Below are 13,921 nucleotides of genomic sequence, written 5' to 3'. Positions count from 1 at the left end.
TCACAGTGGAGGCTTCCAGAGATATGATCTGAGGGCTGTGGCCTGAGCAGCCAGATAAGGGTCTTGCTAAGGAATTTGGAGGTTTCCAGAGATATGATCTGAGGGCTGGAGCCTGAGCAGCCAGATAAGGGTCTTGCTAAGGAATTTGGAGTTTTCCACGGCCTAAAGGGTTCTACTACCTAAATGGTAAAATAATGTTCTACATTACACTTTTTATCTAATTGTATCACTCTAAAATTATGATCTAATGGGAAAAAATAGTTTGCTGTAGAAATCTTGACAGATCAAGTCCATCTTTTTCTATTTGTTCTCAATCTGGTTTCATCCTTAAATGCTTTCCCTTGAAACAATAACTGGAGAGATTGTGGGAAAACATCTTTTTAACATCAATATTCTTTCACTGACACTGTATGGCTATAAATTATGAAATGCCACAATCTCTGAGTAATTAAAATTGAAGATCACCCAAAAAGCAATGAAGAGATTTATGATGGGCATAAATAGTGTATTACCAGTAAAGAATAGCATAGAAGAAAATCACTGCTAGAAGAATACACTGGAAGATTGTATAGCAGTATAAATTAATCATGTAGTAAAAATATGGGACAAAACTGCAACTAGGGGGTAACTGGGGTTTTTCTCTAAGTACCAAATTTGGAGGGTACTAATATCACTTTATACTTTGTTCTTTGTACTAGGATGAGATCCCTCCCTCACTCCCCCCTCCCTCTCCCATAGCAGCTACTCCAACAATGTCTTCACATGGATGTCCCTGGTTTCTCTCTCTCTCTCTCTCTCTCTCTCTCTCTCTCTCTCTCTCTCTCTCTCTCTCTCTCTCTCTCTCTCTCTCTCTCTCTCTCTCTCTCTCTCTCTTTCTCTCACTCTCCATAAAGAGCAGTGTCCAGACCAAACCCTCTCCAACCAAAAGTCCACTTGTAAAAAGTCCACTGGGTAAAAAAAAATTCCTAGGTAGTTTTGGTGAGAGATAACATATGGATAGGCTACATGTTGCACTACAACCCTTGTAAAGTCAAGAGACCTAGAGAAAGGACCCCAAATGTTGGGTGAATACTCAGGGGAGGATTTATTAGACAACCTGGCCAATGCTAAATCTGGGTGAAAGGGTATAAAGGAGTACTGATTCTTATCATGGGAATACCCACATCGGTGAGGTTAAAGATCTACAGAAATAGGCAATTAGGTGGTACAATAAATAGAGTGCCAGGTTTGTCATTGGGAAAGCCTCAGTTCATACCCAGCCTCAGACACCTGTGTGACCTTGGGCGAAATCATTTAACCTCTGTTTGACTCAAGTGACCTCAACTATAAAATGAAGATAATAATAGCACCTACTCCCAAGTTGTTGTGAGGATCAGATGAAGTAGTTGTAACATACTTAGTACTGTGGCCTGGCACATAGAAGAAACTTAGTAAATGCTATAATAACATAACAAATGCTACTATGATAGCAATCATTATTATTAGTTAAGTACAGATGATCAACACAATGATGTTTGAAACAGTGTATTCAACCATTTCTACAAATTATGGTGATTCTAAGATAAGCAGAATTTCTTACTTATTCATTATATTTTGGAAAAGATAAAAAAATATCAAAATTGTCTTATGTTTATGACACCAGTTGACTCAAACAAACAAGGCCAAAATTAAGACTGAGCTTTCAATGCTTTAAGAAGCTAGGAGACCTCTTCCATGATAGAAATTAAATGCCGACACTTATTTCAGTTTGAATGAACAAATGATTGGATGAAAAGAACCAATTGTATAATAGGTAAATAAGTCTCAATTTTGTCTTTCCTTGCTTTTCTTGATAAACATCGCAGCCTTCAAAGGAGGTCAGGTTTCTTTTTCTTCTTGTGAATGTTTCATCATACACAGCAATGAAAACTCATTAACAACCAAATAACAAGATATAATGCAAATATATATAATAAATAATGGAATAAAACACCCCCTTGCATAAAGTACTCCTACCTCTGACAAATGTGATGATTTTCCCGTTATTTGCATCAATGACACAGATTGCATTTTCTACATCCAAACCACAGACCACATATCTACCATCATAAGAAATTTTACATGAAAGTATAATGCTTTCATGGTTGAAAGACCACTGGAAAAGAACAGATAAGGCGTATTCAGATTCAATCAGCTTCTTGTCAGACTATCTTACATCAAGAGAAGTCAAAGAAATAATAATACAGATATCTATGGTTTTGGTTACAGTAATCATCATGGTACCTGAACTGAGCAGGAGCCACAAGATGTTGATCCATTTGTGTTAAGAAGTATTATCTTATGTTCATTCTCTTGTTCAATTATCTTATTTACAAAGCACACCTCAAATAGTATATTTTTTTAAGTTATTTTTTACAGGCTAAAACTGAGACTTCTAACTAGAGTCACTTTTATCTAGAATACAATGGCTATTGTCACTCATCTTTGCTATTAAATGACCTGTTTCTGTCAGTGGTTCCACCACCTCCCAATCACAGTTTGCAACCCTGAGTCATCTTTCATATTTCCCTCTATCTCACCCCGCCACATCCAGAGAGTTACTACATCCTGCCTATTCTTCCATCAAAGTTTCCTTCATACGCATTTGATCTTCACTCTCACCACCAACCATCGCTATGGTCAGGACCCCCACCAACACAAGTCAGGATCACTGATTTCCTCCTGTCTGATCTGCCAAACTCCAGACTTTTCCTTCTTTAATCCATTCTACACATGACTGCTAAACTCATCTTCCTTGAACACTATTATTATCATAATATTCCCTCCTCATTGACTCCCAAATATAAACTCTACCTGACTTTTAAAACCCTGCACAATATAATACCACTTGTACCATCAGACTTGATTTCCCACTAATCCTCAACAAATGTTTCACTTTAGCTAGGTCAGTCTCCTCACTGTCCAATAAATATATTTTGCTCATTCCTACCTCCATTCTGTTGTTCATGAGGTTTCATACTTCTGGAATTCCCTCCCTAGTCCCTTTTGCTCATCTAAATTCTTCCCATCCTTTAAAACCCAGCTCAAATGCCATCTCCTCTACGAAGCCTTCCTTGACCACTCCAAGACTTATTATTGTTCTCTTCCTCTGAAGTATAGCACTTGAAACCTGTCCTACCATATAGTACTTAGCAGCTATCTTTGTATTGTAACTGTTTACTGTTACGTGTATGAATGTCATGCCTCCCTCTTCAGCTTGTCAAGTCCTATAGAATAGAGACATGTCTTATATTTCTGTTTCCCCCAACACATAGCTGAATACAGAACTGAGCATTTATCATATATTCAACAAATCTTTGTTGACTGCTTGGTCAATACCTCTGTTACTATGAAAATAAAGTAAACGTCGCTATCATTATGGCATACCAAAAGTCCTATTAGGGATAAGCAGGGTACTCTTGAACAAGAAAAAGAAAAATAGCAATACAGACCAGAACTTGTCCTCTTTCCATATCCCAAGCCTTTATTGTTTTATCATAGGATGATGTAACAACTCTGAAAACAAAAATAAAATCACGTGCTTTATTAGATACAGTAAATATTGTATCCCTTGGGCCTGTAGATAGGTACCTAGAGAACGATTTTTAATTCTTCATTAAGAATTTTTGTTTTGGGGCCAGTTAGATGGCACAGTGCATAGCATTCTAGCCTTGGAGTCAGGAGGACCTGAGTTCAAATCTAGCCTCAGACACTTGACACTTAACTAGCTGTGTGACCCTGGGCAAGTTACTTAACCCAGATTGCCTCAGCAAAAAAAAAAAATGTTTTTCAGAAAAAAAGTTTGACTTCTTAAACTAGCTATTTAATATTGAACACTGTTAGAACCTATGAAAACAACAGAGACAATGTAGTTTTCATTACATTTATTCTAAAAAATTCATTTACAAAATACCATAGTAATTCATTTTTTTAAAACAATTCTGTGATTTCATTAGTAGAGGGAACTTTGAGTGAGGAAATCCTTAATATCAAGGCAGATAAGTACCTCTTTTACAATTTATAATCTTGGAAAGTTATCTGAGGCACTGAAAGGTGAAGCTACTTGTCCAGGATCACACTGCTAGTGTGTGTCAAGCAGAACTTAAACCCAGATTTTCCTGAATTGGCTCTCTACTCACTACACCATATATCATCTCTAACTCAGATGATTTTAACTCCTCAATGATCACTAACATGTCAACAGTCTTTCAGCAAGCATATTTGCCATTCTCCATATGAATTCTCCCACCAACTATTTCTTTGCCATTCCAATTGCTGATGTTGCTAGTAAACTTCTTTCTCAATGACGCTGTGTTATACAATTACGAGGCCTGTTAACCACAAAGCTATGTGTTACCCAATGAACTACTATAAACTGGCATGCTTCTGTTAACAGGAGATCCATACAAACATTTTTCTCCCACAGCTTTTCTGAAACACACACACATGCATTTACATAGAATCACAGAATACTGGCACTTAGAGATCTCGTCCATTCTCCTCCTTCTATAGTTAGGGATAGTAAGGCCCAGAGACATGGACTGATTTTCCCATTTAAAACCCACTTAGATTTTTTTGTAGAACCATAATGCCTTTATGTTTGTTATGTTGAAACATTGTTTATGATGGATGCTAAAGCAGTTATCATTTTATAATTTCTTTATTCAGAAGACTTTATTTTGTAACACATTATAGACAAATTAATCTCAAAGGCAACATAGTAATGTTGCCATTCGCTAGTCTGGCAACAGCCTGACTTTGTGAGATTTTATAATTATGACCCTTGCTTGAATCATGTTGGTTTGTTATAATTTGTTATCTACTCTGAAATGGATGCCTACTATGCAAAGCCATCATTTCTTTCTCTACTCACATGTCTATAGGGTTTTTTTTAATTGGGGAATAATTGAACAGATGGCTCCTTTTTTCTGACTTTTGTTCTTATCGTACATTTCAAAATGGATGTCCTGTAGGCCTCTCAAACTCAGCATTTCCAAAGCAGAACTCATTTTCTTTCTCTCCAAACCTACTGCTCTTCCAACTTCCCTCTTATTATCCAGGATGATGCCATCCTTCCAGTCACCCAGATTCCCATCCTCAGTTTCATTCTTGACTCCTCACTCACACTCACCCCATATATCCAATCAATTTTCAAAATCTTTCATTGCTCTTCCATAATATCTCTTTAAAATGTCCCTTTCTTTCTACTCACACAGCCACCACCATAATAATGGTCCTCATCACCTCTCACCTGCTCTGTTGCAACAGCCTCTTATCTGGTCTCCCTTTGTCAAGCCTTTCTCCTCTCCAGTACAGCCTCCACTAAAGTGATTTTCCCAAAGTGCAGATCTGACCATGTCACTATCACCTTTCCCCTTTCTCCATTTGATAATTCTAGTGGCTATCTTTTACCTGTTGGATCAAATATAAACTCCTCTGTATGTCATTTAAAGCCCTTTACTACTATCTCAGGTTATTTTTTTCTTCCAACTGTCCCCCGTGCCTAAAATTCTCCCCTTCATTTCAGTTTACTGGCTTCTCTGACTTCCTAGTCCCAATTAAAATCCCATCTTCTATAGGAAGCCTTTCCTAACTACTTTTAATTCTAGTGTCTTCCTTCTTTCCTGTTTCTTCTGTATATGGCTTGTTTGTAAGGGCAGGGACTGTCTTTCATATCCCTAGTACTTAGCACAGCGTCTGGCACATAGAAGGCACATAATAAATGTTTACTGACTGACTACCCCCTTCCCACCTTTCCAGCATTGATACATACTATTTCCCTCCACACTCTATGATCCAGCCAATCTGACTTTCTTGGTTTTTCTCACAAAGAACACTCCTCATCCCATCTCTTTGCCTTTATGCTAGCTATCCTTCATTCCTAGGATGTATACCCTCTCCACATCTGCTCCTTGAAATCTCTGCTTTCCTTCTAAATTAAGCTCAGTTACTACCTTCTACATGAAGCCTTTCCTGATTCCCCAAGCTGCCAACACTCTCTCTCTCCTAAAACTAAATACCTTATATTCATTTTGTAGATGTGAAGAAGTTTGGTCCTTGAAAGCCTAGAGTCTAAATTACTGAAAGGGGGCTGATAACAAAGTATTTAAACTATAAATACGCAGCTACCTAGGCAATCCTTTTTTAAGGTATAATCATATCCCTTGAGTGAATTAAGGAACAATGGGACAGAACAAATAGTGATAGACCATGAAGCCCCAGGTGAACTTTAAAAGTAAGTCCAGGGCAACTAGGTGGCACAGTAGATGGAGCACTGGCCCTGGAGTCAGGAGTACCTGGGTTCAAATGTGGCCTCAGACACTTCATACTTACTGGCTGTGTGACCCTGGGCATGTCTCTTAACCCTATTGCCTAGCCCACCCCAAAAAAAAGTTTAAAAAAATTAAGTCCTGGTGGAATTGAGATTCATAGAGGAACCCAGCACTCAGTGTGCACAAGACATATGGAGCTGAAAAAGGGAAGGCAGCCTCTACAGAGAGCTAGGCCAGGACTCTGGGAGACAAGTCAAAGTCATTTTAGTCTATTGGCAGAAAGTGTGTCAGTACAGATGCTACATTACTACCCTCTTCCCCACTATAGATCCCAAGAGGGTAATCCTATATATTTCCTTACCCCCTCTTGGACTTCTTCTTGGGAACCTGAAGCCTTTCCTTCTGTATAAGGGAAAAGCTTCTTATTTGGTCTCCGTTTCTCTGTTTTAAATGTTTATCTTGTCTTTTATAAACAATGTTACTCAGGCATTTTTTTTAATAGGGGTGGGTACTTATTGGTAATAGAGCTAGGATGAGGCACTTGAGGGAGAAACATCTCCAGAGAAGAGAAATCTAACTCTGAACATTTTTGCCAGAAATGATATCTCTGTCAGGGGAAGGAAGGAAGGAAGGAAGGAAAGAAAGAAAGAAAGAAAGAAAGAAAGAAAGAAAGAAAGAAAGAAAGAAAGAAAGAAAGAAAGAAAGAAAGAAAGAAAGAAAGAAAGAAAGAAAGAGAAAGAAAGAAAGAGAGAGAGAGAGAGAGAAAGGGAGAATGAAAGGGAGAATGAAAGGGAGAAAGAGAGAAAGAGAGAGAGAGAAGAGAGAGAGAGAGAGAAAGGGAGAGAGGGAGGGAGGAAGGAAGGAAGGAAGGAAGGAAGGAAGGAAGGAAGGAAGGAAGGAAGGAAGGATTGATTATGAATCTTTTGATACATCTGAGCAGAGAAGAGGAGAGCTATATAGGGAAACCCATCTAGGCAATGAGTCAGTAGGGTGAGCAGTAGGGTGAAGTAGGCACAAATAGGAATGGTTAAACAACTCTGCTTGCTATACCACTCTACCACTGTGACCTATATATTCTGTATATACTCTTATATGTACACATTGTCTCCTTTGTTTGAGTATAAGCTCCTCAGGGCAGCTAGGTGGTGCAGTGGATAGATTGCCAGCTCTGGAGTCTGGAGGACCTGAGTTCAAATCTGACCTCAGACATATAACACTCACTAGCTGTATGACTCTGGGTAAGTCATTTTAACCCCAATTGTTCATATTTTAAAAATACATACATACATATGTGTATATATGTGTGTGTGTGTGTGTGTGTATGTGTGTGTGTATGTATAACCTCCTCAAGGGAGAAGACCTTTTTCTGTTTTTTCTTTGTATTCCTAATACCTGACACATAGTAGGTGCTTAATTAATATTTGTGGATGGATTATACACTTAAGGAAAAAACAAGAACAAGTTTTCTGTGCTGCATATTTCCTATTTCTTCTTGAAAAAAAGAATTACATATTTTCTTAGGACTGTCATTTTTAGCTATTATTCCATATGAAACATTTGTTTCCTTATATACCAATAAGCTAACTCTTTAGTTGCTGGGTTTTATTTTTGAAGATTCACCTTAGCATAAATGGTTATAAATGCCAGATAAGGCACAGAATTCATTAAATCTCCTACTTTTAAAAATAATTCTTAGGAGACTGAGTTCTACTCCTAGCTCTGTCACTAACTAGCTACATGACACTCCCCTGCTCAAAAAACTCCAATGGCTCCCTATCACCTCTAAGATTAAACACAAGGTTCCCTGCTTGGAAGTTAATGCTCTTCATAATTGGGCTTCTTGTTACTTTCTGGTCTTCTTACACTTTACTCCACACGCTCCACAATCCAGCTGTACTGCCCTAACTGCTACTCTTTGCACATTCCACCTCCTTCTCTGTGCCTTCAGTCTGAGTATCTCCCATGCCTAGAATGCTCTCCTTCCTCAACTCCACCTCTTAGATCCCTTGACTTCCTTCCAGACTCTCTCAAATCCCACTTTTTGTAGGATGTCTTGCCCAGTTCCCTCCACTAGTAGTATCTTACCTCTGAGATTACTTCCCACCTACTCTGCAAGTGTCTTGCATGTATCTAGTTATTTATATATTGTCTCATTAGAATGTGAGTCCCTCAATGACAAGAGCTGTTTTTACCTTTGTCTTTGTATACCCAGCATTCAGCACAGCTCCAGCACATAGTAAGTGCTTAATAAATGCTTTTTGATTGACCTTGGACAAGTCTCTTTTCCCCTCTGGGCCTCAGTTTCCATCTCTAGAAAATGAGGTAATTAGATTAAAGGGTCACTAAGGCCTCTTCCAACTCTAATCTTTATATGTGATCAAATAGAAAATAATATTCAAAGATAGTTTAGAATGGTCATTTATTTATAATCATAAACAATAACAATCTCTCAAACATTAATAGAGTATTAACTTTTCAAACTATCTTTACAGCTATCTCCTTTGATCCTCATAAGAATAACAACAGCACACAGGGAAATAACAGTAAAAGGGAAATATCAGTAAAAGCCCAGCAAAAGGGAGTCAAATCATCCTCTTTCTTCCCATTTGCAGAAAAGTTTCAATGACATTAATGTGCCATAAGCAGCATCATTTTCTTTGTTGTATTTTACTGACCCATAAAATACAAGTAAAAGTCACCTTTTGCTATCTGCTGTCAGACTGCATTCTGAAATAGGAGCTGTATGACTGTTTTCAAAATCATGAATATTAACTCCTGTGGCAGCATCCTCAAATAAATGAAAGGAAGTATCATTAGGAAGTGTTTTAATGAAGCTGTTAAAAAGAAAATGCTGCATACATTAAACATCTGAACTTTGGTTATTTAAATTAGATTAGTGCTAGAATTGGACTGTGGAGATTCACTTAACCCTTAGAGATGAAACAATTTTTCAAGGTTCTACTGAAAGTAAGAAGAAAAGAAAAAAGAGAGTAAGGAAAATGAAAACAATTAGCACTGTGCACAGAAAACAGTTCTACAATTACTCAACAGGGGGCAGCTAGGTGGTGCAGTAGATACAGCTCCAGCCTTGGAGTCAGAAGGACCCAAGTTCAAATGTGGCCTCAGACACGTGAAACTTACTAGCTGTGTGACCCTGGTCAAGTCACTTAACCCCCATTGCCTCACACCCTCCCCCAAAAATGGCAGAAATACTATTATGTAATAAATAAGAAACTATAACAAGATATAACTAGAGATCTTGCTGGGCTTTCTGAAAGTTATGTAGAAAAGAGATTACATCTGTAATTGTACCTTCTGTTTCAATCATTTAAAAAGGTATTTTGGTTTCCAAATAATATTTCTTATATATAGAAGTTCCACCCTGATACTTTCTCCAGCTGGCCAAGAGTCGTCAGTCCTAACTAAACCTATGTGTGATTAGAGGGTAAGGGGCAGGGAGGAGTGTGAACTGAGGCATGATAGTTAGTCCTTTTCTCTCTCTATGATCTTTCCACCCCCTTTCTCTGGGTGCTAATGCAAAACCCTGTCCACTCTCCCAGAAATAGCCTCAAAGTTTCTGTGAACCCATCAGATCATGTGGGCTACCCATTTCTGAAATTTGCAGAAGTAAATAGACTCAGAATCACTCTACATGGCCCACTTAGGGGCAGAGCTTCCACCTCTTAAACCTAGCCTAGACTGATCTCTAGGAGAAAATATCGATACTTTCCACTCTGCACTGAGAAAGCACATTCTCTACCTCTCAGGAAAGGACTGAGCTCAGTTATTTGGCTACAAAATGATGAATAAGGAAAGCAGTAATTACTTAGTAATGAGAAAAGTTATTGTTCCAACATGAAGAATGAGGTCAAAAGCTGGTATACAATACAGTATAGAAGAAATAATAAAGTGAAAATATCATTTCTTCTAAATAAATTTGTTTTGGCAATATCTGCCAAAATGTATCTGCAGGAAAAAATGTGACCATATCTGGTCAAAATAACAAACCACAAGGGGCAGCTAGATGGTGCAGTGCATAGAGCTCCAGCCTTGGAGTGAGGAGGACCTGAGCTCAAATCTGGCCTCAGACACTTGACACTTACTAGCTGTGTGACTCTGGGCAAGCAACTCTGATTGCCTCACCAAAAAAGAAAATAATAATAACAAACCACATGATGATGATGATGATGTCACTTTACATTTCCACAGGACTTTTAACTTTTTAAAGTTAACTTTTCCAACAACCACATGAGGAATGCAGGGCAAGCTTAATGATCTCCATTTTAATTAAATTCAACAAACATTTATTAAGTGCCTACTATGTACAAGGTACCATGTTGGGCACTGGGGACACAAAGACAAAAACAAAAACAGCCCCTGCCCTCAAGTAGCTTACATGCTTCTGGAGGATCCAACATGTACATAAATGAGTTAAATGCAGTGGGGGTAGGATTTTAATACACCCAGTTGAGGATGAGCCTTTGCCCTGTGGCTACACTCTAGTGCAGGCTCTCAGGCCTGCCTCAACTTTCTCCCCACTCCAATCCATTCTCCATTCAGCCAGTAAAGTGATTTTCCTAAAACACAGGTCTGATCATATTTTCCGACTCAGCCACACTCCAGTAACTTCCTCTTGCCAAGACTCCAGGAGCAAATAAAAAATGCTCTGTTTGACATCTCAAAGCCCTTTATAACCTAGCCCCCTCCTATCTTTCCAGTCTTCTTACATTTTACTCCCCAACACCTACTCTTTAATATAGTGGCGTGGGTCTCCTGGCTCCACAGTATGGTTCTATAAACAAGACACTCCATCTCTCAGCTCCAGGCATTTTCTCTGGCTCTCCTCCATTCCTGGAACATTCTCCCTTCTCCACTCAGAATACTGACTTCTCTGGCTTTCTTTAAGTCTCATCTAAAATTCCACCTTCTACAGGAAGCCTTCCATAACTCCTCTTAATTCCAGTGCTTTCCCTCACAGCTTGCTATTGTTTGCTATTTCAGTCATGTCCAACGCTTTGTGATCCCAATTGGGATTTTCTTGGCAAAGATACAGCAGTGGTTTGCCATGTTCTTCTAGAGCTCATTTTACAAATTCAAAATGGAGGCAAACAGGGTTAAGTGACTTGCCCAGGATCATAGAGTTAATAAGTGTCTGAGGCCAGATTTTTCCTGACTTGAAGCTCAGCACTTTATCCACTACACCACCTAGCTGCCCTTTCTTATGCCTTGCTTTGTATATATTTGTTGTTTGCATGTTGTCTTCCCCATTTGATTGTAAGCTCCTTGAGGGCAAAGACTGTCTTTTGCCTCTTTTTGTATCCCCAGTGCTTAGTAGAGTACCTGGAATGTAGTAGGTATTTAATAAATGTTTACTGATTGATCAATTTTTTTAAAAAACCTGCTGACATTGGTATTGAATTGCTTTGCTGATTATGTATATTAGTTTGTATGGATATGCATGTATTGTTATGATAAGTGCATATAACATATCCTGCATGTACTTTTAAACCTATAGTCATTAAAAAGCTATCCAGAGTTTGGGAATAAGGGTAAATATGTCCAAATGTGCTCCAGTTAATTTAAGGATGTAAATGTTTAATTGGGGAAAGAATTAAGGGAATTATTTTTGAAAGCCCAGGTTCTAATTATAGAAAGGAATAAACAGAGAGGTGCTAAACTAACTGTAAAATTATGGCCATACAAGGTGATCCCTTTACAAAGTGTGAACATCTATCTCTGATAGAATTCTAGGAAGCCTGGCCAAGTAGCAAAAACTTGGCCATGCCCCTAAGGTCCTTTAAAAGGCTGAACTGCTAGTACTACAGGAGTCCAAGCTAGGAACCATAAGTGGAAGAAGCCAGATCCTGACAAGAGAATAGAACCTATGGAACTGGAGGAGGGAAGGGCAAAAGAAGTCAGATAGAGCTGGGAGAGGACAAGCACAAAGGAAGCTGTCATAAATAAAGGGGCCAGCACTTTGGGGCTGAGGCATGGAGGAATGTCAGGACAGGTTCTGTGTCGCTTCAAAGTAATTTGAAGGACAAACCACTAACAACAGGGGGTGTTGTAGGGATGGATCAGGAATGGCTTCTAGAAAAGGCAGCATTTAAGTATCATCCTGGAAGAAATCAGTGATTCTAAGAGGCAGAGATAAGGAAAACATGCATTCAAGGCTTAGGGATCAGCTTGGGCAAAGGCATGTTGAGTTCAAGCTCAGGGAATAGCTAGTAAGGCCAATTTGGCTGAAATGTAGGGCTCATGAAGGTGAAACATGAAATAGGGTTCAGAAGGTAAGTGGGAACCAACATCTGGAGGGACTGCAATGACAGGAGAGTAAGTTTGGATGTTACCCCAACAGGTAATCAGGAACCCCTGAAGATTGTTCAGCAAAGGAATGTCATGGTTATAGCTGTGCTTTAGAAAAAAAAATTATTTTGTGTGCAATGACTAATGTTGATGGACTTAGCCCTTCTCAGAATTTCAAGGATCTAAGACACCTCCAGGGGCCTAATGATGGAAAATGCTATCCATATCCAAAGCAAGAACTATGGAGTTTGAATGCAGATCAAAGCACACTATTTGCTATTTTTTTTTCTTCTGTTGTGTTTTGTTTCCTCTTTCTGGTGGTTCCTCCTATTGGTTCTAATTCTTACTTACAACATCACTAATGTGAAAATAGTTTAATAGGAATGTGTATGTATAGCATATATTAGATTGAGCGCCATCTTGGGGAAGGAGAGGGAGAAAAATTTAAAACTCAAAAGTTTATGGAAGTGATTGTTGATAAATCAAAATAAATTAATAAAAAAATTTTTTAACTTATTTTGGCAACTGTAGGGAAGAGAGGAGGAGTTGGAAAGAGGAATTAGGAGACTACTGTAATAGTCTAAGCGAAAGGAAACAAGGGCCTAGACTAAGAAGATGGCTATATGAAAGAGAAGGAAGCACGGAAGGGATTGAGACATTTTGTGGAGGGGGAAATCAACAAGACTTGGTAACTGACTGAATGGGAGGAGGTTAAAGTCAAGAATGGCTTCAAGGTTGTGAATTTGATGATTAGAAGGAGATTGGAATGAGAGTTAATGAGTTACATTTTGGACATGTTGAGTTTGAGATGGAAATATCCAGCAGGCAACTGGAACCCAGGAGAGAGATATGGACTGGATAGACAGCTTTAGGAGCCCCTTTACACATTTTGCTGTCTAATCAAATTGGCTTTCTCATTGTTCCTAACAAACAACACTGTCTCCTATCTTCAAACTTCTTGCATTAACGCTCACTCACACTTGGAATACATTACCTCCTCGCTACTATCATCTTTTCTATATGAAGCCATTCTTGATCCCCCAGCTGTTAGTAGCTTCTCCTCCTTAAAATACCTTAAATTTATTTTGTATATACTTTTATGTGTAAATATTATAGCCCTCAATAACTTTCTTGAGGACAGAGGTTGTTTCAATTTTTTGTCACTGAATCCCCATTGCTTACCACAGTGCTTGACACATAGTAGACACTTAATAAATGCTTGCTGACTGATTGATCTACACGGAGATGATTATTGAACCAATGAGAATTTATTAAATCACTGAGAGAAGCACTCACTTGGTGCACTTGGGTGACAAACACACTGA

General features: G+C 38.5%; 1 protein-coding gene across 1 annotated transcript in view; it reads right to left on the bottom strand.

The window, feature by feature from the left end:
* The window catches only part of WDR88 (WD repeat domain 88), a 61,448-nt gene that overhangs the window by 33,918 nt on the left and 13,609 nt on the right, over positions 1–13,921 (bottom strand). Inside the window, exons 3-5 of the mRNA XM_020984919.2 lie at positions 8,990–9,078; positions 3,471–3,534; positions 1,996–2,134 (exon numbers count right to left, since the gene is read on the bottom strand). Coding sequence (XP_020840578.2) covers positions 1,996–2,134; positions 3,471–3,534; positions 8,990–9,078 — 292 coding nt within the window. The remainder of the gene's footprint in view (positions 1–1,995; positions 2,135–3,470; positions 3,535–8,989; positions 9,079–13,921) is intronic.

The sequence above is a fragment of the Phascolarctos cinereus genome, unplaced genomic scaffold (assembly GCF_003287225.1).
Source record: "Phascolarctos cinereus isolate Bilbo 61053 unplaced genomic scaffold, phaCin_HiC Scaffold_2;HRSCAF=192, whole genome shotgun sequence".
In the NCBI taxonomy this organism is placed as follows: domain Eukaryota; kingdom Metazoa; phylum Chordata; class Mammalia; order Diprotodontia; family Phascolarctidae; genus Phascolarctos; species Phascolarctos cinereus.
This window is presented reverse-complemented; position numbering and strand designations above follow the sequence as displayed.